Source organism: Mobula hypostoma, chromosome 3 (genome assembly GCF_963921235.1).
Source record: "Mobula hypostoma chromosome 3, sMobHyp1.1, whole genome shotgun sequence".
NCBI lineage: Eukaryota > Metazoa > Chordata > Chondrichthyes > Myliobatiformes > Myliobatidae > Mobula > Mobula hypostoma.
The window spans coordinates 19,945,765-19,968,529 of NC_086099.1; the positions used below are offsets into that span (position 1 = coordinate 19,945,765).

At 39.6% G+C, this 22,765-nt stretch overlaps 1 protein-coding gene across 8 annotated transcripts in view; it reads right to left on the minus strand.

Annotated features, from left to right (window-relative positions):
- The window catches only part of celf4 (CUGBP, Elav-like family member 4), a 1,378,019-nt gene that overhangs the window by 26,910 nt on the left and 1,328,344 nt on the right, over window positions 1-22,765 (minus strand). For all 8 annotated transcript variants that reach the window (XR_010017340.1, XM_063042779.1, XM_063042778.1 and 5 more), the window contains one exon: window positions 15,824-15,989. Coding sequence is in view for 7 of the 8 variants with exons in the window: in XM_063042779.1 (XP_062898849.1) it covers window positions 15,862-15,989 (128 nt within the window). In the remaining variant the exon portion in view is untranslated. The remainder of the gene's footprint in view (window positions 1-15,823; window positions 15,990-22,765) is intronic.

Here is a 22,765-nt window from a genome sequence, read left to right on the forward strand (position 1 = left end):
AACTGAACTGTATAGTTTAGGAATAACGCCAGACTGAATTCTCGTTCTTTATTGGATTATTGATTTCCACCATGCTGTTTTTCCGGAATCAGAACTGTATCCTGTGACATTGGATTACACGTCTGCTTCTTTAAGACTTCATTGATGGGTGCCATGGTAGCATAACAGTTAGTGTGATGCTGTTACAGTTATTGGGGCTTCGGAGTTTGGAGTTCAATTCTGGCGCCATTCTGAAGGTGTTTGTACCTCTCCCTGTTACCATGTGTGTTTCCTCTGGGTGCTCTGGTTTCCTCTCACAGTCAAAAGGCATACCGGTTAGTAGGTTAGTTGGTCATTGTAAATTGTTTGATTGTTCCTCTCCGCGCCTCGTAGCATTTGTCTGTTTATAATGAGGCCTAGTTGCTAGCTTGACACCCAAACCAGCGCGGATGGAAAGCATACAAGGAGCCGACCAGATTTGAACCCAGGACCACTCGCCTTGAAGTCTGGTGCAGAGACCACCACACCACCGCTTGGGTCCTGTGAGTAGGCTAGTGTTAAATAGTTGGGTTGCTGTGTGTGCGGCTTGTTGGGCCGGAAGGGCCTGCTCTCTGCTGCATCTCTAAATAAAAAAAATAAATAAGTTTTCTGAAAATTATCCTGAAAAGGGAATCCGCATCAGGGTAGGGGAAAATCCTGGAGGTTTGAGAAGAATAAACCCAATTTCAAATTCAAATCCTCAGATTAATTGATTAACACCAAGATGTGATGTTCTAGTAAACGTTTGTGCTGCTCAGTGGCAGATCCAGGGGAAAGTGAGGATTTTGGAGGGAGAGGGTAGAAACAAGCAGAAAGAGTGAGGGGCAAAGCACAATGGTGAACATTAGCTCTGATATGACTGATAGGAGTCTGTCACCCATTTTTTATATATATATAAAATTATTAAAAACACAACTTTTTCTTCTAAAGTTAGCATACACACACCTTACAAACCAGTGAAAGTCATTAAAACTGACTTCAATAAAAAATAAAGACAACTATTTTCTCTTCTCCCATAAGACAGTGGTCCCCAACCTCCGGGCCGCAGACCGATACTGATCCGCGAAGCATGCAGGGGTCCAGCGGTATCCGGAACGCACCCAGCACATCTTTAAGAAAAAAGCCGAAATAAACAAGCTAATTAATTAGGTGCCACCCGGCACATAAGTGTCGGCCCAGATCAGAGGCGACGAAATCGGCAATCGCCTCTGATCTGGGCCAACATTTACGTGCCGGGCGGCACCTAATTAATTAGCTTGTTTATTTCAGCTTTTTTCGTAAAGATGTGCTGAGTGTGTCCCGGCTACCACTGCACCCCTGCATGCTTCGCGAATCGGTATCGGTCTGCGGCCCAGAGGTTGAGGACCACTGCCATAAGGGGTTCATGAGAAAAATCCCAGGAATGAAAGAGTTAACATATGAGGAGCATTTGCTGGCTTTGGGCCTGTACTCATTGGGGTTTAGAAGAATGAGGATGGATCTCACTGAAATCTGTCAAATATTGAAAGATCTAGATAGATGGGAGCATCTAGGACCAAGTGACACAGCTCCAGAATACAACGATGTCCCTTTAGAACAGAGATGAGAGGAGTTTCTTAACCCAGAAGGTGGTGAATCTGAGGAACTTACTACCCCAGATGGCTGTGGAGGCCAAGTCATTGGGTACATTTAAAGCAGAGATTGGTAGATTCTTGATTAATAAGGATGTCAAAGATTACAATGAGAAGGCAGAAGCATGCAGTTAAGGGTAATAAGAAGGCAAGAGAATGGAATTGAGAGGGAAAGTAAATCAGACCTTATCAAATGGTGGAGATAACTCCTGGCTGAATGGCCTAATTCTGCTCCTGCAAATGTCTTATGGTCTTTTGGATGTCTCCAAGTCTTATTTCTGAACAGACCATGACCCAATTAACACTATTTGCACTATTTTTTGATTGATTGATTGTAACTTAGATTTTTTAAATGTCTTACACTGTACTGCTGCCAGAAAACAACAAATTCCATGACATATGCCAGTGATAATAAACCTGTTTCTGTTCCAGATTTTCATTCATTTGAACAAAGACTGTTGTGCTTGCATTAGGTTTAACCCTGTGTGGGATTGGGGTAGATATTCCAGCCTAACAGCTGGGAAATTTGTGGAAGATTTTGTTGCCCTGTTTAACTCCTTGAAAAATCCATCTGACACAGGTGTGGAAAGCTGACAAGGCTGCTCTTAACTTAACACTGACACCATGCTGGAGACACACTGGAGTGCTGTTGTAATTCCTGGTCACTAGAACGAGTATTGGGCCTGAGGATTTTCTCCATCGTTAACAATTATATTTATTATAAGACCATAAGACATAGGAACACAATTAGGCTATTCTGCCCACTGAGTTTGATCCATTCCATCATGGTTGATTTACTATCCTTCTTAACTGCATTCTTCTGCCTTCTCCTTGTAATCTTTGACATCCTTACCGATCAAGAATCTGTCAGCCTCTGCTTTAAATATACACAATGACTTGGCCTCCGTAGGCATCTGTGGTAATAAGTTCCACAGATTCGCCACCTTCTGGCTAAAGGAATTCCTCCTTAGCTTTGTTCCAAAGGGATATCCTTGTATTTTGTGCAGTCCAGTCCTAGACTCTCCCACTATTGTAACCATCCCCTTCCTATCTACTCTATCTAGGCCTTTCAATATTCGATAGTTTCAATGAGTTCCCCTAATTTTTCTTAACTCCAGCAAGTACAGGTCCGGAGCTTTCAAATGCTCCTCATAAGATAACCATTTCATTCCTGGAATCATTCTTGTGATCCTGGGCCCTCTCCAGGTCCAGCACATCCCTTCTTAGATGCTGGACCCAAAACTGCTCACAATATTCCAAATGTGGTCTAACCAATTCCTTATAAATTCTCAGCAATTTGCCATTAACTAAAATAATGAGAAAGGGAGGACAGTAAGACTAAATATAGACAAGAAGGCAATTCATTTAACCTGGTAGAGCAGAATGAATAATTCCAACCCCATCTGACACCTGAGTTTGACCACCTGATAATTTCTTGCTATGTTATTATTATTACTTTCAATCATAAGTACATTGCTTCGCCATAATATCTACAGACACCAGATGACCCACATTTCCAGCAAAAGATGAATATTTCAATAGTGCAACAAAATCCAAATTTGCTGGATAGCAACAGCTGGATTTGGACAAGAAAAGACAGGCGTTGTTTGGATGGGTCCTCCAGGCAGAAGGATGCCATCTAAGATGCTGATTGATATAGTTTGCTTGCAACACAATCTGCTTTTATTTCAGATATCCAGCTGTTGCAGTTTTACTTTTTGTGTTCTAACTCAACAGTTTTCCTCAGTTTCAGATAACTAATTTCTGGTTTCACCACACTACAATGGGTAGTCAAAACTGTCCAAAGCATCACCAGCACAACCTGCCTGCCCTCGAGGACATTAAGTATACCCAATGAGTTGGCCTCCACAGCCATTTGTGCAATAAATTCCACATATTCACCACCCTCTGGCTAAATTAATTCCTCCTCATCTCTGTTCTAACTCCATGGTATGGAAACTACACAGCAACAGACAGGAAGTCTCTACAACGGGAACCTGCCATCAAAGACGTATATACAGAAAGGTGCTGGAAAAGGGCCGGTAACATCATGAAGGATGATCTCACCCACTCTGCTCATGGACTGTTTGTCCCTCTCTCATCAGGGAGGAGTTGACGTAGCGTCCATGTAAGAATGACCCGACTCAAAAACAGTTACTTTCCTCAAGCAGTAAGGCTGATCAACACCCCCACCCACTAAGCCACCATTCCACACCTCTCACCACAAGTACTTTATCATTTCCTGTCAGTCACCTTATTTACAAAAATTCCTGTACCTAGCATTACCTTATGTATGTATAATCAACCTATGTATTTAAGCTAATTTATGTATTTATATTTATTATATTTTTTTAATTATTGTGTTTTTTATCTTAGTGTGTTTTTACTATATATGCTCAGATCTGGAATAACAATTATTTTGCTTTCCTTTACACGTGTGTTCTGGTAATAACATTGAACAGTCTTGAATCTTGAATTTATAATAAGCAATTTTAAGCCATGAAGTGAAAGACACATCAACTACATTACAGCTAACTTTTTTTTTCTGATGACATTCCAATTAAGAAGGAAGTTGAGCAGAATAGGTTAAATACTTCTAACAGCAGATGCCTCTGCATAGATGCTGGCTGGACGTTTACTCTTTTGGATGACTGATTTCACACATGTCCACACTGCACAAGAGCATGTGAAACAGATTTCACCTCGTAACTGTTCTCACTGCCGTAAGTTGTTAAATTGTGGTTAATTGTCAGTCTTTTCACATGTGCCAAGTTCCAGTAAAAAAAACTTTATTTTGCATGCCATCCATACTAAATATATCCTCACATCGGCACATCAAGGGAGTACAAGGGAAAAGCAATAGCAGGACGTAGAGTGTTAGGTTAAAGTACAGGGAAAGCACAGTGCTGTAATGGCAGTTCAAGTTCAAAGTCATGATGAGGTGGATTGTGAAGTACATTTTATCATAAGAAAAGATAGAAGCTGTCCTTGAGACTGACCGTTCTGTACGTGCATTTAGACTTTTGTATCTTCTGCCCAATGGATGATACAACCATTGTTGGTAGAATCTCAGGTGGTGACGAGATGGCGTACAGGAGTGAGATATGCCAACTAGTGGAGTGGTGCTGCAGCAACAACCTGGCACTCAACGTCAGTAAGACCACTGATTGTGGTCTTCAGGAAGGGTAAGAGGAACAAACACATACCAATACTCATAGAGGGATCAGAAATGGAGAGAGTGAGCAGATTCAGGTTTCTGGGTGTCAAGATCTCTGAGGACCTAACCTGGTCCCAACATATCGATGCAATTATAAAGAAGGCAAGACAGTGACTATACCTCACTGGGAGTCTGAAAGGATTTGGCATGTCAACAAATACACACAAAAACTTCTATAGTTGTACTGTGGAGAACATTCTGACAGGCTGCATCACTGTCTGGTATGGAGGGGCTACTGCACAGGACTGAAAGAAGTTGCAGAAGGTTGTAAATCTAGTCAGCTCCATCTTGGGTAATAACCTACAAAGTAACCAGGACATCTTCAGGGAGCGGTGTCTCACAAAAGCAGTGTCCATTATTAAGGACCTCCAGCACCCAGGGCATGCCCTTTTCTCACTGTCACCATCAGGTAGCAGATACAGAAACCTGAAGGCACACACTCAGCAATTCAGGAACAGCTTCTTTCCCTCTGCCATCCAATTCCTAAATGGACATTGAATCTTTGGACACTACCTCACTTTTTTTTAATATACGGTATTTCTGTTTATGCACTTTTTAGAAAACCTATTCGATATACATATACTGTAATTGATTTATTTGTTTATTTGTTATTATTATTTTTTTCTGTCTGCTGCTGCTAAGTTAAAAAAATTTCGCGTCACATTCCGGTGATAATAAACCTGATTCTGATTCTGAATGGAAAGACCTAGATAGAGTGGACATGGAAAAGATGTTTCCTATAGTTGGGAGGTCTAGAACCAGAGTGCACAGCCTCAGAACTTGTCCATGCTGACCAAGATGCCTATTTGAATGAATCCCATTTGTCTGCGTTTGGCACATTCCCTTTGAAGCTTTCTTATCCACGTCTAAGTGTCTTTTAAACACAGAAGTCGTACCTGCCTCTCAAGTGTGAAAACATGCCCCTCAGATCCCATTTATTTTTCTACTGTCACATTAAACCTGTATCCTCTAGTTTCAGAATCCACTACTCAGCGAAAACAACTCAAATTATTTGCCTCATTTTTATCAGGACACCCCTCAGCCTCCTTTGATCCAGAGGAAACTCTCTCTCTCCTCGTGACTCAAGCCCTCCAGATCAGACAACACTCCTGTGAATTGTTCCTGCATCCTCTCTGGAATAATCACACCCTTCCTAAGGCGTGGCGACCAGAAATACACACAACACTGCAAGTGCTGCCTAACCAAAAACTTGAACAACTCTATTATGATGTCCCAAATCCCGTATTTCAAAGGTTTCAAAGGTACATTTAATGTCAGAGAAATGTATACAATATACATCCTGAAATGCTTTCTCTTCGCAACCATCCATGGAAACAGAGTGCCCCAGCTTCAGCCAATGAAAGCAAGTGTATTATATACTTTTGTCACTACTCTGCCCACCAGTGTTGCCACTTTCAGGGATGTATGTACTTGTACCCCGATATCTTACTGTTCTATAACTCTTCCCAGGGCCCTGCCATTCACTATCTATCACTGGTAAAGCCCACCCCACCATTGAGCACATCTACAAGGAGTGCTGTCACAGGAACAAAGCATCCATCACCGAGATCCATAACCATCCAGACTATGCTCTCTGCTTAGTGCTGCCATCAGGAAGGAGGTACAGGAGACTCAGTTTTAGGAACAGTTAGTACCCCTCAACTATCAGGCTCTTGAACTGGACGGGAAAACTTCATTCAACTTCACTCACCATATCACTGAACTGTTCCCACAACCTAGATACTCACTTACAAGGTCTCTTCATCTCAGGTTCTCGATGTTTATTGGTTATTGATTTATTATTACTATCTCATTTTTCTCTTTGTCTTTACACAGTTTGTTGAACACAGCGGTCCTGATAAATATCTCGGATGGGTGGAAGAGAGACCCCAATGATCCTGTCAGCAGTCCTCACAATTCTTTGCAGGTCCTTATTGTCAGATGCCTAGGATAACCCATGCTGCATAAACTCATTAGGCTAAACAGCATCCCATTGAAAGAGGGACAGTTAACATTTCAGGTTGGAGACTTTTTATAATAACTTACTCCCTGCTGGAAGTAAACGCTAGCTATATGGGACTGGGGTGCTATAAGTTTGGACGTGGTAGTAAAGCGATCTCCTGAATAAGGTCTGTGACTATTTGGGAGACTGTAGCCTCATGTTCTGTGGTGAATATTCTGCTGAAGGATCTTCAGTCTGTAATGTTAATTGTTTCTCTTTCTGCAGATGCTGTCTTGTCTGTTGACCTTTTCCAGCTCTTTCTGTTTTAGAACTGAGAACATATTGTAGAACTTAGAACACACAGGCCCTTCAGCCTATGATGTTGAGCTGACCTTTTAACCTACTCTAAAAGCAATCTGTCACTTCCCTCCAACGTAGATCTCCACTTTTCTTCCATCCATGTACCTTTCTGAGAGTTTCTTAAATGTCTCAATGTATCTACTTCTACCACCACTCCTGGCAGTGTGTTCCACAAACCAACTACTCTCTGTACAAAAAACATTACCTCTCAGCTCTTGAACTCAATCCCCCAACTAATAAGGCCAACATACCATATGCCTTCTTATCAGTTTATGTGTCTTGAGAGACCTATGGGTGTGGACCTCAAGATCCCTCAGTTCCTCCACACTGCTAAGAATCCTGCCATTAACCCTGTACTCTGCCTTTAAATTTGACCTTCACACTTCTCTGGATTAACTCCAACTGCCACTTCTCAGTCCTATTGTAAGCTATGACAACCTTCCAGACTCTCCACACCATCGTATTGACCCACTTTTCCACTTCCTCATCGAAGTCATTAATAAAAATCACAAATGGCAGGGTCCCAGAAGAGATCCTTGTGGAACGCCACTGACTCCCAGGCAGAATACACCCCATTTACAACCACCCTGTGGGCAAGCCAAATCTGAATCCATGAAGCCCAGTTTTCCTGGATCCCATGCCTCCTGTCTTCCTATATGAGCCTACCACAGGGAACCTTGTCAAATGTCCTTTATAACATCATTAATAACTTTGCTAATTCAGACCTGAGGATATTTATTTTGATTTTCATGGGTGGAGAATGTGCAGCAATCAGAGTCATATATCCAAGAACGTTGTCACTACTGTCACTGCTTCTTTTCTTCGGGGGTGGGGGTGGGGGGGTTGGGGGGTTGTGAATATTGCTTCATTTCCTTTTTCATGTCAGGGAGTGGGGTGAAGTTGATGTCTTTTCTTACAACAACTCACACGGTTTTTCTGTATTTCATGGTTATCTGGTGAAGACGAATACCAGAGTTGTATTGTACATGCATGCTTTGACAATAAAATGAACCTTTGAACACTACAGCTCAGAAACAGGTCCTTTGGCCCATCCAGTCCATGCCAAGCTATTAATCTGCCTAGTCCCAACGACCAGCACCTTGACCATAGCCCTCCATACTCATCCCATCAGTATACCTATCCAAATTTCTCTTAAATGTTGCAATCTAAACCACATCCACCACTTCAGCTGGTAGCTCTTCCCACACTCTCACTACCAACTGAGTGAAGAAGATCCCCCTCATGACCCCCTAAACATTTCACCATTCACCCTTAACCCATGACCTCCAGTTGAGATCTCACCCAACCTCAATGGTCAATGTTATTCCCAATCCTGGAAACAAAGAGCAGGTAAGAACAGGTCTGGTTTGAATAAGCCACCAAGCTACTGATAGATGCCACACTGAACAGCGTAACCAATTGTTCTGTAAATAGATGACTACCATTTGGGTTCAATCAATCAAAATGTTTCGAAATCATTAGAAATTCTTGTTTGTTCATTCCTTTCCTGCCTCACTCTGCTGCTGACTTGCTATATTACAGTTTGTTTCAACTTAATGAATGCCATTTGTAAAACTCACATCTAGCTCTGATTCTTCTGTACCTCTGACAGATGTGCTCTTTAATGGAACTCGTTCGGTAAAATTACATTATCCTGATAGAAATAGATCTCGCATATAATCAAGCACAAACAGATTTAGCAATGGAGCTATGAACATGACAACCCATGTTATCTGGAAATTTAACAAAATAATTCAATGCTTCCATCTAAATCGAGGTATTATGAATTTATTGGAGTTTATAATTCAAGCCCTGAAGAAAAAGTCAGAGCTCAGGACAGAACTGTTTGTTCTAAAAAATAAAGAATAAATTTGTCTGTCATCAAGGTTTATATTATAATTCTGAATGAGAATTCATGGGGAAAAAACTCTCTCCTCCTTGCACTTGGATCAGAAGAACAAATGTGGCTGGGGACAAGCCTCCTTGAAGTAACATTGGAGGGGAAACCAATCAGTATCTTGCAAAATGATATCTGAAATGTTTCAATGAAGTCTCTTTGCAAAGCTTTATGCTTTACTTAAACATAAAGTAATATTAGCACAAAATCAAATTGAACTTGGTAAACAAGCCTAGTAATTCAATCCCAGTTGGTAAATCTCATGTGCTGTTTAGTTACCTCAGCATGTTGTATGCCCGCTCTGAATCGAATCCATTAACTTCAGAGGCAGAATACAATTTGCTGATGTGTTCACGAGGGATACTTTGCACCTCTAAACAGGGATGAAATTTTAGGTAGAAATGTGATAATTAACATTTACTTTCAGTGGCTCTCTTTGTTTTTTTCTCCTTAAAATACATGAATATTATCACTTTAGCTTCACCAATATCCAGTAAAGGAGACCATTGTGGCCAAGATTTGAACACTGTCATTTACAGTTGTCACCTCATCACAATGGTATTCGTTATATCTCATTCGAATTTATTCAGTAAAGAATAAGAATGAAAACAATACTTTATACACATGCTTGTTAATGCATGTTCACTGTTCTGGAGCTGTTAAAACTGAATGTTTTGGCATAGATTTAGATAATTAGCCTGCATTTTATGCCACTATGTGTGCTCTTAGCTCACTGGGGTGGAACGGTAGCGTCGTGGTTAACGTAGCGCTATTACAGTGCCAGCAACCAGGGTTCGATTCCAGCCACCGTCTATATGTACATTCTCTCCGTGATCGCGTGGGTTCTCTCTGGATGCTCTGGTTTTCTTCCACACCCCAAAGACGTACAGGCTAGCACTTGGACACCATGGACTTTTTGGGACGGAAGTGCAGAGTCTCTGAATAACAAAATAAATAAATCATGAAGATAAAAGATGAACTTCCAGTAGAGTGACTTGTACCGGGACATCATTCTGGAGAGGGCAGGTAACTGCTGACTTATAGCTCAATATTCCAACTAGTGACCTTTTTATAACCACAAGACATCGAAGCAGAATTATGCCATTGAGCCTGCCCCATCATTCCATCAATGACTGATTTATAATCCCTCTCAACTCCATTCTCCTGCCTTCTCCCTGTAACATTTGATGCCCTTACTAAACAAAAACCTATCAACCTCCACTTTAAATAAACTCAATGACTTGGCATCCACACCCATGAACTCCATTGATTCATCGCCCTCTGGCAAAAGAAATTCGTGCTCATCTCTATTCTAAAGGGATATCCTTGTACTCTAAGGTTGTACCCTCTGGCCTTACACTCACCCACACTAGGAAACATCCTGTCCAAGTGCAGTCTGTCTAGGCCTTTCAATATCCGATCAGTTTCGATATGATTCCCATCAACCCCCAATTTTTCTATTCTCCAATGAGTACAGGCCCAGAACCATTAAAGGCTTGACCTTGTAGAGCCTCCCAAGGTTTCAAAAGCGGGAAGGAACTCATGCTAATAATATTTAAAAAGGACATGGACTCCCGATTGACTTCTTTCGTCTAAAAAAGGGATGTGTAACAGAGGCTGAAGAACTTTCACTTGACTCTAAGGCCTTTGCTCAAAACTATTCCTCCTCTGGCATGAGTTTCAACTCAGCATAAACCAGGAGAAAAATAGTGTAGAGTATCGAAAGTTGCTAGAAGAGGAGGTGAAGGGAAGTCTCAGGATGAGGTCAAATTTACTCAATGTGCTCAAATACCTTCACCTCAACTGCACCTCCCTGAACCTGTATAGTATGTCAACTGGAACATCTTTATTGCAATCTGCCATCGGCTGCAAACACAATTCAGCTTCAGAGCAAGGCATGGATCGCATTGCCAATGGCAGCTGAGGTCACAGCAGCGTTAAAATGTTGTGTCACGGAGGACCACAGCCTTGACGTAGGGTTTGGAGGCTCGTGTGCCTCAATGACCCAGCGAGCTATGCTGGCTGGAATCAGGGCTTCATGCTTTGGCTTTTGGTAGGGTGACCCATGTCTAACAGATCAAAGGATAAAGGCCAGACAAATAGTGGTCGGCGGTCCTCCGGGTTCAAGGCTTCTGCTCAGGGCTAACAACCCTGACTAGTAAAACAAAATTGTTTCGGAAACATCAATGAAGAATCCTTCTACATCTGAGTGTGATGGTATTCCTGGTTCTCAACCCGGGACAGTAGTGAAAACCAAGAGGAAGCCACTGGCATGAGGAAGGAAGCCCTGAGCAGCACCAGAGGTGAGGAGCTTCATTGCTGCCCTAAGCACCAGTGGCGTAACTGGGAGTGCGTTAGCCATGGAGTCATGTATTGTAGAACAGGCCATTCAGCCCTCCATATCCTTACTGATCAGTGATTACTAACCCCATTAATCCCATCTTCCAGCACTTGACCTATTGCCTTCTATGTCTAGGCAATTCAGATACTTATACACTTCTCAGATGCTGCTACCACCACTCTCTCTGGCAATGCATTCCTGGTACTCACTGTTCTCTGGTTGAAAAAGGGTCCCTCAGATCTCCTCTAAATCTCTTACCCCTTCCCCTTAATCTATATTCTCTAGTGTTATTCTCGTCTGATAAAAGGAAAGGTTTTCTGCATTCTACCCTATCTATACTCTTCATTGTTTTATATGCCTCTGTCATGTCCCCTCTTAATTTCCACTGCTCTGGGGTAAACAGGCCTGACCTCTCCCGTCTACTCATCCTAACTGAAGCACTCTGTCCCGAGCAACACACATCAAAATGCTGGAGGAACGCAGCAGGCCAGGCAGCATCCATGGAAATGAACAAACAGTTGATGTTTTGGGGTGAGACCCATCTTCAGGGCTTTATCCCAAGCAAGGTCCTGGTGAATCTCCTCTGCACTCCCACCAGTTTAGACTTGTAGCGCTCTATCTGCTTTTGTTTAAAATGTGATGCGCTAATATCTTTCCTGGGGTGGAAATGGCTAACAGGAGAGGGCATAATTTTAAGGTGATTGGAGGAAAGTATAAGGGAAATGTCAGAGGTCGGTTTTTACTCAGAGTGTGGTGAATGCATTGAACGTGCCACCAGGGAGGTAGTAGAAGGAGATATATTCGGAAGAGTTAAGAAACTCTTAGAGAGATATATAGAGGAAAGAGAAATGGAGGGTTATATAGGATGGAAGTGTTAGATGATCTTCAGGTAGGTTAAAAGGTTGGCCCAACATGGTGGGCTGAAGGCCCTGTACTTGCTGTACTGTTCTTATGTTCTGTGTTAATACTATTTACTTAAAGATTGATGATAACATCTCATTCTCTTTTGCAGGAGACCAGGGCTGACAGAATATGACTCTGTGACCATAGGTTTTCACATTGCGGAGATGCGCGTTCTTTTCGTGATGTTGCCTTGTCAGCTTCACCCTACGCTACGTTGATAACACAGCTGAGGTGTAACCATAGACAGGTCAAAACTGGACTGCAGGGGTTTTATTCTGTGGCAGTCTTCCAGCGTGTATGTGAGCATGGCAACTGGGGGACAAGTGTTTCTATGGTGCAGACTCCATGCACGGTGTGGCAAAGCAGACTGCAGGTGCACTGAGGCAATAGGTCTGCCGTCACATCAGAAGACTTTAAGTCGAAGAGATAGATTTTAAGCAACTTCATAAAGAAGGGAAACAAGATGGAGCGATAATGATGCTTGGAGTGGAAACAGAGATGAGGACGAATTTCTTTATCCGGAGAGTCTTGAATCAGAGGAATTCATTGCTGCAGATGGCGATGGAGGCCAAGTCATTGGGTATGTTTAAAGTGGAGGTTAATAGGTTCTTGATTAGTCAGGGTGTCAAAGGTTTGAGGGGAAGACGGAGAATGTGTTTGAATGGGATGATAAATCAGCCATGATGGAATAGCAGAGCAGACCCAGTGGGCCTTATTCTGCTTCTTTGTCTTATGGTTCAGAGCTTAAGAAATTGGGGAATGCAGACATTATTATTTAATTTATGCTGAGGCCTTCTCAGAGAATAGTGCTAATAGAATATGGTTATCCTGAGAGTGACCAATGATAAAAAGCAAAATGACACAATTTGTTTTCAAATAAACATTACTTGGGGAATTACACCATTCATTGAATACTTATTTATGTCTGTGGGACAAGCACATGTTCTTCTAATAGAATTGGGTTACAGTGCTGAGTGGACTAATTGCATCCAACATCTAGAGAAATGGACTTTGTGCTCATTGAGTGGAGAAAAATTATGAATTTCTAAAATCATGGGTCCAACACATAAAAAATGGATTATTGCCATAACTATTTATTTAATATATCATTTGTTTAGTCCACCACTGCAATCTCAAAGGCGTTTGTTCTTATTAATTTGATTAACTGTACTGTGTTGATTGTCATTTTCTGACACCCCACCCCGTTAACGAAACTATTATTAACCCCAGAGCAACCCTGCCCTGTTCTAAAGGGAAAAATCAAATACTGGACTCCTGCAGAAGATTAAAAAATACTTCTTGCACGAGAGAATTGCGTCCTTCATGCAAAGAGAGGAAGTTGAAGCTTGTAGCTTTATCTTTAAAAGGACTGAATCTCTCAACGTATTTTAAATCATATAAATACTGTATATAAAATTATTTCACAGCTATAATCCTATTTATCCAGCATGTAATTACTTTGAGGTGAGGCCCACTATCTAATGTCAGTGTCTACACAATATCATTTAAAATGAAGACTATTAAGTGCACAGCTATTTCTAATCAAGCTGATTTTACCACTGGATTTTTTTTGCACAGCATTAATTTGCCTGTTATCTAATGAAAAAATGACATGTACAGTAATGCTTTGAAAAACAAATCCTCATGACCAAAGATTCCTATTTTATTGATCTCTGTACTCACACCATCCTTTTCATTATGAACATCCAGCCATCAGTCATATGCTTCAAAATCCTTAAATGTACGTAAGACATTTCCCTCATTTCACTTTGCTCTTGCAGAGAAGTGCATAACTTAATGACAGGTGATAGTAGATCAAGAATGAATCAATTTAACATGAAGGAGTCTGCTGACATGAACTGAGTGTAGGGAATGATCCAATCTGTTGGCCAGCTAGAGGTCTATATTGTGTTGGGCCTCATATGAATTTCAGGTTATTGCTGCTTCTCAGGCTGGCTGCATTGGGAGCAAGCCCAGTGGGAGTGGACAGTGGCCTTTGGGACTGCTGCTGCCTGGACCAGATCCACATCTGGGGATCCTCTCCGGATGCATCACGGCTTGATATGGCAACTCCTCGCACTGTCCGAAAGAAACTGCGGAGGTTTGTGGACACGGCTCAGCATGTCACATAAGCCAGCTTCACCTCCACGGACTCCTCGTACACTCTTGCTGCCTCAGTAAAGCACCCAGCACAATCAAAGATACCACCCCTCCAGGACATTCTCTCCTCTCCTCTCTCTCATCAGACAGAAGATAAAAACGCCTGAAAGCAGGGTTCATCGAAGCTCAAGGACAGCCTCTACTCTGCTGTTATAAAGCTATTGAATTGTTCCCTAGTATGACAAGATCTCACAAATGGCCGCATTATGACTTTGCACCTTTCTTTTTTAGTTATTTTTATTTATTGAGATACAGCATGGAGTAAGTCTTTTTGCCTTTCGAGTCATGCCACCCGGCAATCCACAACTTAATCCTAGCCTAATCATGAGGCTAATACCATGACCAACTAACCTACCAACTTGTATGTCTTTGGACTGTGGGAGGAAACCAGAGCACCCGGACGAAACCCACACTGTCACGAGGAGAACGTACAAACTCCTTACAGGCAATGGCAGGAATTGAACCCAGGATGCTGGTACTGCAAAGCATTGTGCTTTGCATTACTGCCATTATTGTCTACCTGCACTGCACTTTCTCTAGCTTTGCACTTCATTCTGCATTGTTATTGTTTTATTTTTTACTGCATCAATGCCCTGTAGTAATGATTTGATTTGTATAAACAGTATTCAGGACAACTTTTTTTTACCGTACCACAGTTCATGTGACAATAATGAACTAATTCCAATTCCAAGTTAGATTTGGTGGCAACCATCAAAGTTAAATTTCTGGCCAGACATTAGTATCATAGAAATAGCAGGCCAATGCTAGGTGTGTATCCTGGAAAAGATACAAAGTTCCCTGTTTGCATGCAATGCATACATTTGGTGCAGGCTCTAGATATCCTTCTGGACACTCTAACTATAGACATTCACATGGATTTTGTGTATAGATTGTCTGCTCAATATTATACCTGTAAAATAAGGCACCAAAACTAATTCCAAACCCCATAATTTTATAAATACACACTGTTCCATTCAATGGTTCACCTCAGTAAAACAAAACCATGGTTGAATAATAGTAGTAATTAACATAACCTACATAAATATTGCCAATTTATTTCTATTAACTACATTAACTTGTCTTGCATGCTTTTGAGAATATGATGCTTATACAAACTTTATAGTCTTATAAGTCATTTCAAAGAAGCCATTATTCATGTCAAATATTTGATATTCATTTATGAAACAATTGGTAATTTTTAATATTAGATTAATCCCAATATTCTGTGAAATATTAACCTTAGAACTCATAGCCATGAATGAATTGATTGAATACAAATAATAGGCACCAGAGGTTAAAATGGTGATAGGAATCACAGAAGTAAATACCACAATATGCACGTATATATGAGGATACCAGAAATTCTGGAAATTACCTGTAATAGCTCTCAAGTCTCAGTTGAGTTGTAGCGGTTCAGTAAGGGCGGTTGGCATCTTTCGGCCTCTTGAGTTGTACTTTCAGCCTCTTCATGCCAATTTGAAAACCATTCATTGCCTGGATGGCAGCCTGGGCACTGGCAGGATTGTCAAAACTCACAAAACCTGCCAAAAACATTGGTTTTACAACTTCGTGGGCCAGGAAGAACTAATATAACAGTTCATGCTTGTATTGCTTAAGACCTCAGCTCAACCCCTTGCTTTCACCAGACTGCTCTTTCCACTTAAAGGGTACCTCCACATTTAAGTGGAAACATCCTCCAGGGAAACCAAAGAATTTAAGCCCTGAAGAGTTCAAGTCCCATACATTAAAGTATCATTATTACAATTTCTTTAACAATTTTTTTAAACCTGGTAATCACAATATTTTTATACATAGGCTGGACCAAGTTAATTTCTGATTTTGTTTTCTAGGTATTTAGCTACTTTAGCTAAATGCAATGTTGCTTGTATTTGTATCAAAATTCAGTTCATTGTTTTGTGCAAATGTGAAGATTTGAATCATTTTATTGCTAGTATAATCTGATATGCTGGATTGATTTCTGCTGGTCAGGAAAGATAGAAGTGACTGATGAGTACAGGGGAGGGGGGTGGGAGAAGGAAGTGCCACGATGGACCAAAATAGGAAACAAACAGAGATGGAGAAGGAAAATCTCTCTTTACTTTTTTGATGGCAAACCTAGCATCAAGGATCAGAAATCAGTCTGGTCCAACCTTACATTGTTGCAGTATAAAATCTTATCACTTTAAATTGGGGTGTGCAGAGATGAAGATTTCAGTGTGTACATTTTGCCAAACTAGACCAATGTAACTAAAGTCCAAATAAGTGGCCTTAAAAATAGGACCAGGTCACAGAATTAACAAACTGAGAATTGTTGATGAATCTGATTTCCGACCAGATAAAAATACCCTCCAGATTTGACTAGCTTGCTAAATTTGACTTTTACCTAAGAAAATCTTTTGAGTTAATCTATATGGACACAGATCTTTCAACCTAACTGGTCCCTGCCAGACTATTGGCGAATTTCAGTGTATTAAGATACCATTTTAAATCAAGACTATCTCAGAAAGCTTACGCAGATGACATCAAAAACCTAGATGAAATACCTTTCCATGTCTTCATATATTAACCCCAGCAAGCTTCTAATTGCTGATGTGACCTAATTGCTAATAGAACTATATTTTAAGTGAAAACTTTATGCAGGTAACAAGCTTAACCTGATAGCTTGCTAAATGCATAAAGAATTCATTTTATGATTGAAGATCAATTACAAACAAAATAGATAAAATGTGAAATTAATTATCTGGAGCTAATACTTAATCATTCTATCCTTTGTGTTTTTAAATCTACTGCAAAATGCTTTTATGTTTATTTCGTTAAATAGCAAAATCTTCACTGAAAGAATTACTCAAATACCAGACAAACCAAGCAAGTTTTTTCAGGATGGTCAAGGTCTTCAGGAGTTATTCAAAGAGGCTCCAATGTGAATTACAAATTTTGAGCTCCTAGATGTAAATGTAGTGATAAAACCCAATGTGAAATGAGGAAATGTATAATTGTCTTGACATAAATGGGATAGATGCAGGGTTAGGGATAGAAGGAGTGAAAATCCTGGGAAGTTATGATGCACAGTAAATAATGATGCATCCCATTCATCCCAGAATTTCCTGGGCTTTATACCATGATTTTGTTCCTGCACAAAAGGTGTTGGTTGTCTAGGTTGCAGTCTTTACCACTATGGTGGATGCCGTACTTCTGAAGAGCTCTGGAAGCACATGTGCCACTAAAACATATTTAAACGAGACATGATATCAATGGACATTTTGGTCTCAGTATTTAAAAAAAATTCTGACAATGATATTAATATATGCTGCCAGGTCAGCATTTTCTGCTTTTCATTTCTTTGTAAAAACACTGCAGCCAGATCAGTTCTTAGGTTAATATCAATCTCAACATATTTTAATCCCTTATTATTTTAAGAGGAATATTTAAGCATGTTTGAAATGATTTTGTCTCACATAGAAAATAACCTTCCGAAGCAACTTAGATTTGCTATGGAAACAACTGCCCGTTGCTTGCTCTAAACTTTATTGGATTATGTTGGCATAACTTTCACTGAGTTGTTTGCAGAAAGAAATAATTGTCTTCTTATTATTATTTCTATCAGCTAAGGAAATGAAATAATAAAGGAATAATGACAGGGCAATTAAGGTTATTAAATATTCCAAACTTCAGATGAACGAATCCCTCAAATAGGTGCTGAGTGATTTTTTTCTAGAATCCTTCTTTATTGATACTGTTCCCCTTTTGACTTGTTTTGTAACTCTAAGTAGCAAAAAAAAAACAAACAGACTTTTAAACAGTTTTCTTGTGAGAAGGCAAATGAGTTTTCTCTGATGTCTAATAAGGAGGCATTAGAGAAAAATGAAAATGAATTTGTCACAATGACATCTAGTATAAAATTTCTTGAGTTAAGAAGAATCACTGTCTGGAATGGGGTGGGGCGGGGGTGGGCTGCTGCACAGGATTGAAGTAAACTGCGGAGAGTTTTAAGCTTAGTCAGCTCCATCATGGTTACTAGCCTCAGTAGCATCCAGGACATCGTCAAGGAGCGAAGACTTAAAAAGGCGGCGTTCATCATTAAGGATCCCCCAACACCCAGGTCATGCCTTGTTCTCACTGGTACATCAGGAAGGAGGTACAGAAGTGTGAAGGCGCACACTCAATGATTCAAGAACAGCTTCTTCGCCTCTGCCATCTGATTTTTGAATGGACATTGAACCCATGAACACTACCTCACTACTTTTTTTTATTTCGCATTTTTAATTACTCATTTAACTATTTCGTATACATATATACTTACTGTAATTCAGTTTTTTTCTGTTATTATGTATTGCATTGTACTGCTGCTGCAAAGTTAACAAATCTCACAACATATGCCGGTGATATTAAACCCGATTCTGATTCTGATATTTAAACTTCTTGAAAGTGAACTCTTCAGAGTTTGCACAATTTTCCATGACCCTTTTTTTGATATTTCTGATTGACATGGCTATGTTTTTTGAAATCTAACTCTGCATATTTTCTTTGCAAAAACTGCATATGACAGTGGTATTTCTATTATTGTACAGTGCTCTGCTTTGTGCAGTTTAAACTGTCAAAGTTCTTACTGGGCTGTGTCTGAGTCATAACAAGGACATGTGGAGATGAATCGTTTCACTCCAAATTACCACTGTGACATCTGGTAAGGAAGGCCAGTTATGAACATTTCATCAATCAATATAATTCTAACAGGGATAATAACGAGGACAGTTTTAGGCTAAATCAATTTTCTTTCAAAAAATACAAAAATAACTGCAATTATATTTTGTTGGAATATCATTTATAGAACTAATAAAAATAATTTATTCTCTACTGTATTGGCAGCAATGATTTTTCTCTTAATTGCATTTCTAACAATCATTCCTTACTGTTCCAATCTTCAGGTACATTAGATAATAAATTACTGCCAGTGTTATTATTCTATACATGCTCTGCATACTTATATCAAATTCTTCTGTCTTTTACTTTAAAAAAGCCTATAACTTGGCTGCAAAAACGTTTTCTCTGAAACAGATTTTCTCTAAGCAATACTATCTAAACACTGGCAGTAATTCAGCTATTTGTCTACTCATGAAGAAGAACAAAAATATCTGGAAAGATACAGAAGGTTTTTCAACATCCAGAACTTAAAAAAAAACGAGGTTAACATATCTTACCTCTTTCTGTATTTCCTGGAATTTTCAGTTTCTTTAACTTTCCTGTTTTTGTTTATTTTATACTACTAAAGACCCATTATTTACTCCTTTGTGGTGATAAATATATGACTAGTCAAAAGCCCCTGGATAAAATGAACCATTATTAAGCACTTAGATGTTATTGATACAGTCTACATGCAACACTTCTCTTCATCAGATTGGAAGAGGCAGCCGTCAGTAGTCAGGAGAAAGAGGGTTGTTTATTTGACTACACAAATCTTTCTGGGATGTTTAAATTAAAAAATTGTCTTGGAGGATAATTTAAGTCAGAAGACTACAAGGTTTTTTTTAACTCAATGGGTTATTAAAATATTAAAAATGCATGCTATTAGAATATCAAATTATCACTGCAAGAGGCTCTTGAAGTCAACATTTTTGAGGCAATAAACACTAAAGGAAAATATTATAGGGCATTAGAAAAGAGCAGAGAGAGGAGAGTAAAGCAGATAATTCTTATGAAAAGAAAATGCCAGTACAGCACGTTATTATCCCATGCTAAACCGATTAAAACACATTATTTTAAAAGTAGCGTAAAAAGTCAATTAATACCATTAAAAGTTGCTACTTCAACCCTCACCAACTTTATCATTACTGTGTATTACTGAGGACGCTGATAAATGTCATCATTCTGTCTGATATTTTGGTTCTTAACATAGTAATTACAAATGTATTACGAGGAAGTAATTATATTGTAAAGAACGACAAAAATTTATGCGACATGAGACAAATAAAATTTGTTGCAGTATCCGAATATAAATATCTTAATAAACACTTTTTTAATGACAGTGACAAAAGTATATGGCATATTGCAACCTTAAGGGTAGTTTTTTATACGTTTAGAGGACGTAGGAGAAAGAAGTGCGAGAAAAAATATTTGATGTCCATTACAGGGGTAATATTAACTACCTCACCCCCTGGGTTTAAAGCTCAGAAAAGTCCTTATCCACTCCTGCTATCAGATGCTGATTGGTAATAGGTGACTATTCCAATAACCAAATGAGCTGGGTCTTCCTGCCAGATGCCTTTGCTGCACTGTTTGTAGGCCAGAAGGAGAGAGATTCTTTTTGCCAACCATAACTTTCAAACACCCAGTACTGAAAGTCAGCAGCATATTTTGCCATCAAAGTTCACACTCTATATTGTTCAATCACCTAATGAGCTGGTTGGGGTGACAGGGACATTATAAACTAGGGCACTGCGCACACAAAATGCTGGAGGAACATCTATGGAAATGAATAAACAGTCGATGTTTTGGACCAAGACCATTGTTCAGGACTGGAAAGGAAGGGGGAAGATGATAGAGTAAGAAGGTGGGAGGAGGGGAAAGATGATAACTGGAAGGTGATAGGTGAAGCCGGGTGGGTAGGAAACGTAAAAGGCTGGAGAGGAGAGTGGACCATAGGAAAAAGGGAAGGAGGAGGGGGCCCAGGGGAGTGGCGATAGGCAGAGAGAAGAGGTAAGGGGCCAGAGTGGGGAATAGAAGGGAAGGAGAGAAGAATAGAAGGGTGAGAGAAATATTTTTTACCGGAAAGGGAAAATCAATATTCATATAAACACACATAAAATACTGGAGGAACTCAGCTGTCCTGCTGAAGGGCTTTGGCCTGAAACATCAACTGTACTTTTTTCCATAGATGCTGTCTGGCCTGCTGAGTTCCACCAGCATTTTGTATGTGTTGCTCAGACTTACAGCATCTGCAGATTTTCTCTTGTTTGTTAGTATTCATATCATCAGTTTGGAAAGAACTAGGTCTTTGATTCATTTTAGCTCTGAAAATATGCATCCAAAACTGACCTTCCCTGCTTCAGGTTATTAATAGACATGAGAAGTCTACCTTAAATTGCTGAAGTGCCTGGAGGGAGCCATGAGGAACAAGATTACTCCACTTGGTGCAGTAGGGTTGTGATGGAATTTAATAAACCATCTGTTTTGCACCTCACCAATTTGTAAAGATAAGCTTAGTGGACATCAGATCAAATTTTGTCATTCTCTTTTCCTTTAAGGATATTTAAAGTGTTCTAACCCACAAGGCTGAAAAGAAGTGAGATTATTTGAATTATGTTCATTTGGCCAGTTTGAACTTGATTGGCCAAAAGGAGTCCGTCCATCTCAGTAACTTCCGAAATGCTGAAAATTGTACACCTGTGGAAATGTGTACTAGCAAAGTCACAAAACGTACTTCCACCAGGTGAGTTCAAAGTTCAAAGTAAATTTATTATCAAAGTACACTACCTTGAGATTAGTTTTCTTGCAGGCATTTAGAGAAAAATAAAGAAAACAATAAAATTAATGAAAAAACCATAAATGACAAAAACTGACAAACAACTAATATGCAAAAGAAGACAAAATGCATAAATAATAAACAAGGTAAGTAAATAACATTGAGTTGTAGAGTCCTTGAAAGTTTGTCTACAAGTTGTGGAATCAGTTCAGTGTTGAAATGAGTGAAGTTATCCACGTTGGTTCAGGAGCCTGATGGTTGTGGGGTAATAACTGTTCTCTGGTGGTATGGGTGAGGCGCCTGAAACTACCTTCCATTTAAATCAAAAGATTGTATTGATATTGTATAAATATAGCTCCTTATCTGTAAGACAGATACTATTGTTTGAGAACAGAAATGAATAAAAATGGTTGCGGCATCAAGTTTAAAGCTAATAGTTTAAAAAATGGGCATTTAATCTGTTGTTACTGAAAACAGAATTTGAGGTGTACTAATCAAATTTACAAGATATTTATGGGAATTAATAAAATAAATCCTAAAAAGTTTTATTACCAATAAGTACAGGTTAAAAACCAAAGCTGTGAAAGAGGCTCATACACGACAGCCTTTAATCCGTGTAGGTTATTATAATATTCTGATGCAGAGAGAACATTTTCTTTATTTCCATACAGAGATTATAGTTATTTTTTAAATAAATGTAATGCAACGGAACAGACAGTACAGAAAGTTTAATTGTGGACAGTGTAGGCGGTGAACACTTAGTGATCAAGTTTAACTATTATTTCTAGTATTTGTTGCCAAGGCTATCTATTTCCAACTGATTTAATGTCCCAAAGAACCATGGGCTCTCATCTGATCCAC